The following is a 12,704-nucleotide window of genomic DNA, read 5'->3' as shown; positions in this document are numbered from 1 at the left end:
TTGCATATTTTGCCCATTCTCTTGTCTTGTTCATCCCCAGTATTTCGTGGATTTTGCTCCTGGTAATGTCTGTTGGGTCTGAACTAATAGCCTGCACAGAGGCAGAAAAAGGCTAGTTGCTACCTTTGGTAAACTAAAAATATTTTTGGAATTTGCTGCGGGCCAATTAACAATGGGTCATGGGCCGCAGTTGGCCCGCGGGTCGCAATTTGGACACCCCTGGTATAAGTCTTTATCCCTCTGACAACCACGAATCTACTGAATTGGTCCAGAGTTTGCTAAACATAAAGATGGCTTCACTTCTGTGCACTGTCATATAACAGCCTCCCTTTTCTATAAATCCTGTTAAGGCACTGGCTTAGCTTCCTCCTCTGGACACATAAAAACTGCTATTTAAACATACCACATTAAAATGTTTATGTACTTTATTTTCCTTAAATAATAATTTGCTACAATCTTGTCACAATTTTTTTTAAATGGAACACAGTATTAACAAAGGCAGAATTCTTTAGGACAATCAAAATCATGGTGTACTTAGAATAAATTAACATCAAATTGTGTTTATTCTCAGATAGTCTGATCTTCTCCTTTGAAATGAAACGGAGACCATTGTAACTGAGGGTGAATGCAAACATTTGTTCTTCTATACAGAGACTCATTCTTTATATAAACTCCACTGTCATATGAATCGTTAGGAATCCTGAGAAACATTCACCCACGGGCACACGCACATATCTACACACAGCCACAGACAACCCTATAGAAGCTGGGTTGCCCATGGTTCAACGACCAGAAGACCTTTCCTCAGAAGGGCCAAAGATTTTGAATATTTAGATGCTATCCCATCTCCCCTCAGGAAAATCGTAATGTTTCAAGTGTAGTAGCTTGAAGTAGCAGCAATCCACGTAGAAGATTCAGTAGTCGGCGCTTCCGGTCTTGGGTGCTGCGTGTGCAGTGAGGTGAGCAGCGGCTGCTCCTACAACTAATGCACAGACAACAAACCAGACCGTACCCCAAGTCTGCGTTCTCAGAGTCTCGACTGAAAATTCACCCGAACCTCATCCGGTTCAGGCACTGCGTGTGAACCTGAAGAGCGTCACTGATGCAGGCAGATAGCAGGGAATTCTGGATGCGATTCTCAGAAACGCGAGTATCAGAAGTAGCAGGGAGATGGGACAAAGAGAGGGAGGGCAGCAAAGGTACTACTCGTCCTTCCGCTTCAGAACCCACTCCCCCGCCGTTCAGTACATTCATCGTGGTTTCCTTCGCATCGAGGGGGTGGGTGAACGCAAACTGTTCCAGCGTGGCCTATAAGCACAGGAAGCTCGGCCCTTTGAGTCCTATACACATATACATATAAAATATCCAAGAAACTCGAAATCGCCACACCATCTTGTTTGTGGGAAGTCAACAGCGCTGCGGGAGCCCCCTTCTTAATTGCTCAAGGATGGTTTACAGGATCATGGCGACGTCTAGGGAGGACAGGCCCCCAACTGAGATCCCCTTCTGCTTAGTTCTCCCAAGAGGAATAATGGGCCTAAATCACGCTAGCCCTGCATGCATATCTATACAGTTCCTATGTACACGATACCTTTCTTATAGAAATTTAAAGTGCCTGGGTTCAAATGTGCCCATTCCTTTCCCACGCCACAGCCTACAGATTCCTCTTGCTGCTTCCAGAGAGAAGGTCTGTCCTTAAGGAGGATGCCCTTGGGAAAGAGGAATGAACGTTTTCACAGTTGTCTTAACTGGGATCCAGCATTTGGACTAAGCCTTCTTCATAAACACGAAGAATCGCTTCACACACAAACTTGTACTGGCTCTGGAAGAGAAAAGAAAGCCGTCAAGTCCAGCAGCAGCTCCATGACCGCTGCATTCATTCCACCACATACGTAGTTCTTCTTTCACCTCATTCCTAAATACCCCCTGAGCTCGAGCTCTGGGCCAGGCCAGACCGTGCCACATGCCAGGGAAACAGAGTGGAGAAGACACACCTGTGAACCCGTTATTCCTGTAAGATGAGCGGCTGCTCCCAGACAGGTACAGACAAAGTGTCATGGAATCCTGGCAGAGGGAGGCGCTGGCAGTCTGGGGCAGTCAGGGAAGGGGTGATGGTTGTCACAGGTGACCATTCCAGCGTGAAGGTGCCGAGCAGTACGGCCCACTCTGAGAAGTGCAGTCAGGGCTCACAGGCCTGGCCTAGAACACGTGGGCATGGGAGGAGGGGCCATGCAGGTGGGCCAGGACCAGGTCACACTGGGCCTTGTGTTGGGGGAGGATGTGGGTTTTGTCTTACAAAGAAGAGCCACTGAAAGCTACTCTGCAGAATATGGTTCTTTATATTAACAAACACCTAAGAAACTTATGTTTTAGTGATGTGACAGGGTGAAAAAAAGCATTTACAATGTGCTTCACTAGCCAGGAAAATCTACCAAAATGATGTACTTAACATTTTTTTAACCAGCAATGATGTCTTCCATGGCAGAAAACGGCCTTAATAACATGACACTTTTCTTTTAACCAGATTTCCTGGATACAAATGAATATAAAACTACAAGAGCTCACAAGTATTACAGAAATCTTATAAACTTTGTCCACGAGCATGTGAGGATAGAACTGGCTACAACATGGAATTCCACCGCTTTCTTTCCAACGCTTCCTCGTCCATCCTGGAGGTTTTTACCTTAGAGGCCACTCCTCCAGAAAGACTTCCTTGACTTTCTAAAGTTGGCTTTGATTTTCTTCCACTGAGTTCTTAGACTCCCCTTGGACTTTCCCCATTGTTGCTGAGACTTATAATTGACTAGCCCTGTCCTCCTAACACCTACAAGCTCGGGTCTCTCCTGTTTGCATAATTATCCACTGAATAAATGAGTATGGGATGGTCCCCCTTTTGCAGATGGGGTAACTGAGGCTGGGAGAGAGGTTAAGAGATTATCCAAAGGTGGCCCAGTAGTTGGGGGAGCGTGAATCATGCTCTTTGCTCACCAGCCCACAGCCTTTCTTGGAGTTCTGCGGGAAAACCACAAGATTTTCTCTTGAGGACACTTGTAGTGCCAAGTACCCAGGTGTGACATATGTGGGAGAAGAGCCCACAGGAAGCGTGAGCAGGGCCATGTGACACATTTGTGAGCCAAAAGGCTCACTTAGGAACAGGCGAGTGGTGTGAGACCCTCAGGAGACCTTACTTACTTCTCATGGACAAATGATGGGCCAGTGGTTGACAATGCAGAATGCAACCAGGCTGCTCCCTGGCCAAGTGGCTGGCAGGAAACAAACCATGGAGGTAGCAGAAGTGGAGGCAGTGAAAGGCAGAGGCCAGATGCAGTGGGCTTTGAAGCTGTTCAGCCCCGACAAGCTCTGTGACCATGAGCAAGTGACTCAGTCCCCTCAAGCCTTGGTCACTTGACTGGCAAAGCCCTTTGCGCAGGCCTGGCCCAAGGCAAGTGCTCAGGAGGCATCGGCCACTGTTACTATTTTTATTATTGGATTTCCACTCACTGATGTTTGCACCATCATGGCGCGCTGGTCTCGCATTTTCCGGACAATATCCAGTGGGTAAACGGGCAGGTTTCTCTCAATTAGGCACATGGCTGTTTCCATGGTGACCAAGACACCTGTTCGACCTATTCCAGCGCTGGGGAGAAGAGGAGCAGAGACTTGGGATTTGCTCAGCCAGCATTTCTGCCCAGCCCCGCTCAACTCCTCACTAGTTCCCACGTTTACTTGGATGGAGCTTTCCCCCGCTTTACCTTTAAAAATACAAAACACACACTCAGGGTGAGTTCTCAAACTGGCTGAGGAAGCCTCTCCTCATGGAGTCTGAGGGAAAGGGCTTAAAACCAATGGAAAGAAACCCACCTTTAAGTGCAAACTCCACCACCCCCCATCTCATTCGCATCCACGCATCCATCGTGAAGGTCAATTGACTCAGAACGGTGAAGATGAGGGAGGGGTTTTCTTTATCAGCTCTGTGCTGCATTCACAGGTTTATGCTTTCATAAAGTTCCAAGTGTTTTGACATAGGAAATAGACGTTTGTAAAAGCATGTATCGTCTTGTGGGATTTAGGTGGGTTTGATGTCTGCTAACTTTCTCCAGGCCTTTCCCAAGGAGCACAAGTATTTAAAAAATGAAAAAGCCAACAAGCCGTGGCTTACAGTACCTGCAGTGAACTAAGACGGGTTCAGCATCCACTCTCAGAGACTTCACACAGTTTACAAATTCCAGGAAGTCTGAAGAGTCATCGGGCACGCCGTGGTCAGGCCACGCAACGTACTGGAGATGTGTCACAGTGTGCTTTTCTCTGGTCTGTGGAAGACGCAGACAGGTCTTGGTAAGTCAATCCAGATGGGGGGGTAGGAACCACCGGCCCCGCCCTGGCCTCCAGACGCTCTTTCGTTCCCTGTGCACAGCCCCATGGTGGCCGCTGCCAACTCCCGCTCCCCCTCCTCACCTAGTCTCCCAAACACCTACTCCCTAGGGCTCAGCTAAGGCCCCCAGCCACGGGGCTGCTTCTCCACACTCTGCCACTGTTGAGCTCTTCCTGTTGACTTCTATAGTACTTGCCATTAGGGCCACACACGTTAGCTTTTTTTAAATTGGCAACATATACATAACATGAAGTTTACCATTTTAACCATTACTAAAATGTACATTTCAGTGGTTTTACATACATTTACAATGTTGTACAACCATCACCACTACTCACTCATCAAACATTAACTCTTCATGCTCTCCTCCCCCCAAATCCTGGCAACCACCATTCTCCTTTCCGTCTCTATGAATCTGACTGATCCAGGTACTTCATACAAGTAGACTCAGACAGTATTTGTCCTTTATTAGTGTCTGGCTCATTTCCCTTAGCATCATGTTCTCAAGGTTCATCCGTGTTATAGCATGTGTCAGCATTTCCTTTCTTTTTGAGGATGGATAATACTGGATAGTATGAACAGACCACACTTTGTTTGGTATGCTCCATTCATCCAGCGAGGGGTATGGGCTATTTCCACCTGTTGGCTATTATAAACACGGGTGCTGGCTCTTTTACGGAAATGCTTGCCAGGTGAAAACATAGAGCAGAACTAGAAGACCAGCCCCACCCAGGAGTACAGTGGATGCTGACCGGCCTCTAAACACTGCCCTCCCCAGACCACTCACCGTGGGGCACTGCTCTCACCTCGGTGTTCGTGACCAGCATTTCTCGGAGCACATAAGGGATGGTGCAGTCCTCTGACTGACAGCGGATGTGAAAGCTGCCGTGTTCCACGACGTCGGGGGGATCGGGCCAGTACTGGTGACATTTGGTCTGGAAGGGAACACAGGGTGTGAATTGACCTCCTCTGCAGGGTGGTGTACACGAGCAGTTACCTGCACAGACGGGTCAGGCATCCGCCCAGAGCCCTCATTCACACCAGGTCTCCTGAGGGGAGAAAACTCAGGCGCGGCCGCCCTGCTCTGTCTGTTCTGAGGGGCAGAGGGACAGCCCTTCCTCTTGTGGAGAGTAGGATGGGGGTCGACCTGCCAGTGGCCAGGCCACAGCTTGCAAACCAGCCTGCGGCTGGAGGCTGGAGGATGAGGAGAGAGACTTATCTTCTTCCTCACCAGGGTCCAATTGTTGGAAGAACGGGCGAGGCCTCAGAAATGGGGACCTGACTTAGGAGTGACCGCCTCCAGTCCTCAGTCAAGCCCACTCCAGTCCCTGAGGCCCCTTCTTTGTTCTCAACACCCCCTTTCTACCTTACCCCCCCTCCCCGTCCACCGCACCCTCTCCAGGTAGAGGCCCCAAGGGACAGTGGTTAAGAGCACACATTTGGGAGTCAGACAGACCTCCGCTGGAGTTAGCCATATGACTTTGAACGTGCTACCTAACCTCCCCGATTTTCACGTTTTCACCCAAAAGATGAGGACAACACCTGCTTCACAGATGGTGACAGAGGCTGGAGATAACAGGGTGCAGTGCCAGGCTCAATGTGCGGGGTCAGGTCAATGGTTATTGACCGATTATTATTGCTGTTGCTATGAGTCTCCAATCAACTTACAAATGATCAGAGATTCCACCAACACGCAGATGAAATAAATCCCTAACCTGAGATGAACACCCCTTTGCATTTGAGCAGCATCTTCTAGGCTCTCAAATGCCTTCGTACATGACTCGTATGGAGCTGATACTCCCCAGACAGCAGACAAGGAAACCGGGCTCAGTGGGATTAAGGTTCTAGGGCTACTGTGGCTTTCCCGAAGCCTGGCTGATCCCATGCCCCCCCGCCCGCCCTGTTTTCTACTCCCCCTTCCAAACCCTGAAGGTTGTTCCATAGCCATCTGACTCCCACCGCTGGATTTGAAGCAAAATTCAGGGCCTAGCAATCCCTCCCATCCTAGTTCTGTCAGTCAAATTCTCACGCATTCAATTTTTTTTTTTTCTCCTAACCTACAGGCACACATCAAATGTCACAGTTTGAAATTAATAATTTGAACTTAATAATTTGAAATGAAAGCAAGCTGCTGGGAAGCTGGAGCTAAGAATTTACTTCTGAACCTTAAGCCTGGGCATTTTCGTTAGTAGCCATTTCCCAACTTGGCTTGGACCTGAAGGGGCTGCTGTCCGTAGAACCCAAGACATAGTCGACAGCCACTGGCCATCCATGCAGGGGGCGTAGAGCTCTGCTGCAGGAGCCCCAGGGTCCTGCCCGCAGGATGACTAACGGGAAGATATCCTCTGAAGTGATCAGCCCATGCAAGGCACAGCCACAAATACCTCTATTTCCAGATACACCCAGGGAAGTGACCAGAACTGGAGTCTCTCTTTATCCCTTGGTCAAGTTTAATCTTAGGTCTAGTTGGATCTCAAAGCACTGGCGGTGTAGCGGAAAGAGTAAGAAGTTAGTGGAAATCCTGAATTTCAATCCCGGTGAATAAACTTCACTAACCCGCTGTGTGATCCTGGCTCAGTTACTTAACTTCTCTGAGCCTCAGTTTTCACGTTAAGGCTGCTGCTGTGGGGAGAGTTGATGCTCAAACCTAGTATCTTTTGAAGAGTATATACTAAGCACCAAATGGTGCTGTTTATGGACAGTATATTATCTGGGCCTCGAAACAACCCCATGAGGTAGGTAATACTGTTGGCTTTATTTTGCATATGAGTAAACTGAGGCTCAGAGTGGGAGTCAACTTGCGTCAGATCATACATATAGGAAGTGGGGCATACATAGATATAAAAAATAATTCCCCCCCTCCCCAAAAGAAATACTATTGATGGAAGGGGAGGGAGGACTGTTTCAACTGAAAAATATCTCCAGCGCTCTATTTCCTTATAAGGAAACCATGAACCTGAAGGGTGAACACCATGCAAAACACTTGGGGTAGGAAGGACAAAGGGAGGCATCAAAGCTATCCCACAGAGGGAGCATCTCGCAGACCACGGGGCAAGTCAAGGCTCTGGAGAGGCCACCTGCACGGGCAGACGTGAGGGCAGCACATAGGGGGCGGGGGGACCCTGGCCAGCCACACGCCGGCGGGGAGTCGCCCTCGACTAAAAGCACAATATGGAAGAAAACAAACGGGACATGCTGGAAACGTTCTCTCTCAGAAAAAGTGCGGGGCAAGGCTGCTCGCCTGGAGGGACTGAGTGCTGACACCAGAAGAACCAGTGGGAGGAGGCGAGGAGCGGCGGGACCTCAGGATGAAGGGCTCCGATCACCTGAGCGTTTGCAACAGGAGAGGGAGGAACCACGCAGGTTGGATTTTAGAAGAACAGGTTTCTAACAATCGATAAACAAGAGAGGTGAGTTCCCAGGGCCAGTGACTGTGAAGCGAATGCAATGACTCATGGGAGATGGGAATCGCTCACGCAGGAACCCGATGGAACCAGCCGGAATGGATTCAGTTAGGAAGAAAGAGCTGGGAAACAAAGAAACCCCCCAGGTCACGTGGAGACCAGAGGAGCTCAGGTTCAGAGCGGCCACCAACAAAAGAGAGGAGGGGGACATGATAAGGACAGAGCAGGAGGGGCAGGGCCTGCAAGAGCAGCCGGAGGAAGTGGGGCCTCTTAAATGGAAGAAAGGGCCTTTTCTGCTGAGCTGGAACAAGCAGAATGAGGGAAAGAAGGGAGTGCTAGCCAGGGCAGATCATGTGTCACTAACCATGCCTGTTGGAGCTCTTTTTTCTCTGTGGAGAAGAATGACTTTAAGCCGGGAAGGGTAGGCCAACTTTAAAGGGGAAAGAGACCATCCCTCTCCAAATTAAGCCCCTCTCAGCTCTTTTTGCGATGTTTTGTTGCAACACAAGCAGAGGTTGACAGAGGGTGCAAGTTCTCCTACATTATACCGCTGTGAGCCTGGCCCCGCACTGCTCTGCCCAGGACCAGCACTTGTCCGGGGCTGGGTGAGGCCACAGTCAATGCAGGGGTCCTAAGGCAGGCGAGCTGAGGAAAGGGGAACTGCCTTCTGGCTCGTTATGATGGATCCAAGCCAGGAGTGCGAGGGGGTGTCTGATCATTCTTCAGCTTGGGGAAGGCCAGGGAGTGGGCAGGAGTGTGGAGCTTCCCATCACTGGAGGTGTCCATCAACAGCTCCTTACAGGAGATTTGTGGGTCATGGAGGGGTGGGACTAGGTGACATTTAAGACCCTTTCCAGCTGTGAGATTCATGTTCCGCAGAACACAGTGTGACATGCACACATTTGAATTGGAAATCAAGCCACTTACCCGCCCTCGCTCTGTGAGAGTCGTCAACATGACGATAAGTGATAATTTCTGATCCCAGACGATTTGCCAAAACTGTGCACAGGTATGTGGCAGGGGACCCTGAGCGGCAATGTATTTGTTCACGAGGTTAGCAGCAGGAATTTCCATCTGGGAAGAGATTGTTACGGCGTTAGACTCTGTTACTGCCACAGACGGACGGGGAACTGGATCTTTAACTCTTCTAGTTGGTAACTGACATCACACCAGACTATCTCAATAAGTGAAAAAATGCTAGTTTTAAAAATCCTTGAAAGACATGTGACAACAGTGCTAGCATTAGATATTTAAGATAACTGTGTGGTGATATGTGGTAGGTGATCATCAGAAACGTACCTACAAGACGGCAGAAGAGTATAAATCACTGTCATTGCTGTATCCTAAATATAATCAATACAGGTTATCAGCATTTTCAGCAACGGGGACCCATCGTCATGCCCAGATCTTTCCCTACGCAGGGTTTTCTACCAATATCTTTTTATTTGACTTTGAAGCGTACACCGTCCAGGCTTCTACCACCAACGCCTGCGGCACACTGCTTTCTGCATGCCTGCCAGTGCTTGTGTCAATCTTTTCTCCTCCAGACTTTACAGAGGTATAATTGACAAATAAAAAACATATTTAAGATGCACAACGTGATGGTTTGATGTACATATACACTGTGAAATGATGACCACAAGTTGACGAACACACCCATCACGTCACAGCCTTCATCTGAGTTAATGTTAATGTTAAAATGTTTTCAATTGTCTTCAGTGTCCCTCCCCCATCCTGCTCCGCTTTTACTTCCGTCCTTCTGAGCTGAGTCCTTTCTATGAAAGAACACTCAGAACCTGCTGAGCTTTGCCATGGCCCTGTGATTCCCTCATTCTTAGGTGGGGAAGGTAAACGGAGGTGCCTAATTCACGGTTTGGCTGGTGCTTGTGTTAATGGCTTCCTCAACTCTCCCCCGCCCTGAAATAACTCAAAGATATTGGACTGCATAGTCTTACTGCCCCCATCGTTTCTGACACTGTTTTCAAGACACCCAGAATGGTCAATGAATCAATGAATCCCACAGATGTTTTGGAATAAGTGGAATCACTGATCTGTCCCATTTTTATTAGGGAAGCTCTTGATATTTTGCTGTTGAGAACTTACCTAGAGAAATCATCTGTTCACTTGGATCATGGGTTGGCAAACTGTGGCCTGAAGGCCAAACCTGACTGCTGTTTTGCAAGCCAAGAGTGGTTTTTGGTTTTTTTACATGGTTGCATTTTAAATGGCTGTCTAGTTACCTCAGTAATATCCTCAATTTTGCCTCTCAGCTTGCAAAGATCAAAATACTTACTATCACGCCCTCTACAGAAAAAGCGTTGCCAACCCTTGGTTTTAGATAAAGAAACTGAGGTTCACAGAGGTCAAGTTAAGTTGCCCAAGATTCATTTTCAGAGTGAAATGAATGCTTTCCCCATAACATGTGAAATCTTTTACCTTTTCTTTTTGGGTTAGGTGCACAGAGGTGGTTTTATTTTTCTTACTTTTAGATGGGATATATAGTAATAACATGGAGGAAAAACACCGACAGTTACAAACAAAGCACTGACAAAAAAACAAACAAACCAGAACACCTAAAAGTTAGCAGCGGAAGATGGGAGGCAATGGAGTCAGAGATACGGAATCTGAATTCTGGTCTCACCTTCTGTTAGCTATGTGACTTTTCAAAAATTATTTATTTTCTCTGAACCTTAGTTTTATCCTATGTAAAATGAGACTACTCTGCCTTCCCTCAATGGCTGTTGTGCTACAATCAGGGAGTGAACAGGAAAGCACTTCGTCAACTACAAAGCACACACTACTGTTATCATGCTTGATACAATGCACGTGTGCTTTCTTACTACCCAGATTCCTAACTTACTTACGTTCACATAACTCGCATTAATATAATCTTCATTTCCCTGCAGTAATACCCGGGTGGTGTCATCTGTGGGGGAGAAAAAAAATGCACCGATGATTCCGAGCGTTATTTTTATCATACCAAGTAAATGGGAGTTCAGTCCCCAGCCCCATCTGCAGCTCTCGCCTCATTAGCATAAACACTATTCCCCAACTGTTCCGAGTCTGAAATGGCTGCAATAAAGACGGTGGTGTTTACAGACACACTGAAAATCGTTCCAGTATACCAGACAATCTGTTTTAAAAAGGGAAACATTATCTCAGTGTGCCCGGGGGGAGGGAGGGGGGCGCGGGAAGGAGGCATTCACACCAGATACTCACAAGGCAGCACATCTTTATATCGGTTTTTGTCCAAATTTTGAGGCAGCTTTGCAAACGTGATGGCCAAACCGGGCTTCTTTCTGTACAGTTGCTACATGACAAAGAGAGAAGTGCAAAACCATTGCAAAAGCCAGCCATGAAGGGAGTAGGGAAACGTACAGTAAAACTTACCACTCATGGCACCAAAATCTTAACATTTAAAAGTGACTATGTTATATATGAAAAGAAAAAAAATCTTCCCAATAAGAAATTCTACAATCCTATGAGAAACTAAGTTCTTCAATAACTTTTTTAGCACAAGGATCTTGGGAATAAAAAGTCATAAGGAAGGGGTCTGAGTCACACATAATGGATCATGCTAAGTACAACCTCATTTTCAAGACAATTACTTGACAAATGCTAAAAGTAAAGAAAAAAAGTTCATTCTCAAAATTGAATGGAAATCATTTATATTAGTCTAAACACAGTTCCCTCCAATTCAGTGGAGTGAACCATATTTTTTGCTTAAAAACAAGAGCAATTTCATTCATTACTTCAGAAGTATATTTCTACAGCAAAAAATGTATTCCAATACACAGTAAACTTCATTTAAAGAGGTATTCCCCTGTACATGCAATCCCGAGCAAAAAATTCAATTAAAGCAGCCTTTGAATATCTACAAGCACACATTAGATACTTTTGCACAGTACCTGATGTGATTTTGACAACAGCTCTGAGAGGTATTAATAGTATCCTTATTTTGCAAGCGAGGAGGCAGAGATTAAACGCTTAGCTCAAGATCACAAACCACAGGCTGAACTCAGATATGACTCTAATGCTTGAGTTTTCCTTTTTCTTTGAAATCACTTTACTAAGGTATGATTGACAAGTAAAAAGTGGTCCGTATTTACTGTACAAAACTCAGTGAGTTTAATGATAAGTATATACCAATGAAACCACCACCATCAAGGCCATAGACAAATCCATCGCCTGCCAAAGTTTCCTCCTGCCCCGTTCAGTTTCCTTTCCTACACAACTGTTCACTATACACTTTGAACTTGAAAGTGAAACACTGTTCACCAGTGGTTTTTATTAACTTCATGGGAATTTAAAAACAATATAATTTTCCCATGTTGGAAGTGATCTGTTTTGTTTTTTTTTTGCAGAAAATTTGGGAAATTCTAACTAACATAAAGAAAGAAAATTACCAGTAATTTCACAACAGAGGTGTCCCTTTTCATATAATTTCTCCAGCTTATTGTTTTCTGTATATACAAGCATACATAAGCATATATGCATACACATAATGTGTAGATATTTAAAAAATAAAATAAAAAAGGAGACTGAACTGTTACCACTTTCCCTACTATGTTCTATGGAACCTGTTTTGAAAGATGCTAATAGGAACTCCTGAGAAAAAGTTTCAAGGTCAAAGAAATTTGGGTAATACAATCCACCTGATGTCCTATGAGTGTCCAAGAAGCCTAGTCCGGCCATGCACAAGCTTATTTCTGAGTAACTAAGCATTTCTCAAGCTAATTTGGCCATGGAGAATCTCACATCTCACAAGAAGTGTTCTGATTACCCTAATATTGAAACCTGTTTTTTCCTACTTATTATATGCTGTCTAGTTTCCTGTGTCATTAAATATTCTAAGTATTCTCTATATGCATGCTTTTTACTGACTCAATAATCTCTAGTTTCTCATAATTTAACTTTTACTGTACATT

General features: G+C 46.1%; 1 protein-coding gene across 10 annotated transcripts in view; it reads right to left on the bottom strand.

Annotated features, from left to right (window-relative positions):
- Nucleotides 1-407: 407 nt before the first annotated feature.
- PTPN3 (protein tyrosine phosphatase non-receptor type 3) overlaps nucleotides 408-12,704 on the bottom strand; it is a 123,686-nt gene continuing 111,389 nt past the window's right edge. For all 10 annotated transcript variants that reach the window (XM_088793217.1, XM_074330807.2, XM_074330808.2 and 7 more), the window contains 7 exons: nucleotides 10,996-11,086; nucleotides 10,641-10,702; nucleotides 8,704-8,850; nucleotides 5,179-5,307; nucleotides 4,165-4,310; nucleotides 3,502-3,637; nucleotides 408-1,822 (listed from right to left, as the gene is read on the bottom strand). In XM_088793217.1, coding sequence (XP_088649343.1) covers nucleotides 1,745-1,822; nucleotides 3,502-3,637; nucleotides 4,165-4,310; nucleotides 5,179-5,307; nucleotides 8,704-8,850; nucleotides 10,641-10,702; nucleotides 10,996-11,086 — 789 coding nt within the window. In that variant the 3' untranslated portion in view covers nucleotides 408-1,744. The remainder of the gene's footprint in view (nucleotides 1,823-3,501; nucleotides 3,638-4,164; nucleotides 4,311-5,178; nucleotides 5,308-8,703; nucleotides 8,851-10,640; nucleotides 10,703-10,995; nucleotides 11,087-12,704) is intronic.

This window comes from Rhinolophus sinicus, chromosome 16, assembly GCF_057876585.1.
Source record: "Rhinolophus sinicus isolate RSI-liver-muscle chromosome 16, RSI-T2T, whole genome shotgun sequence".
NCBI classification, from domain to species: Eukaryota; Metazoa; Chordata; class Mammalia; order Chiroptera; family Rhinolophidae; genus Rhinolophus; species Rhinolophus sinicus.
The sequence above is the reverse complement of the archived record's forward strand: the minus strand, read 5'-3'. Positions and strand labels throughout refer to the sequence as shown.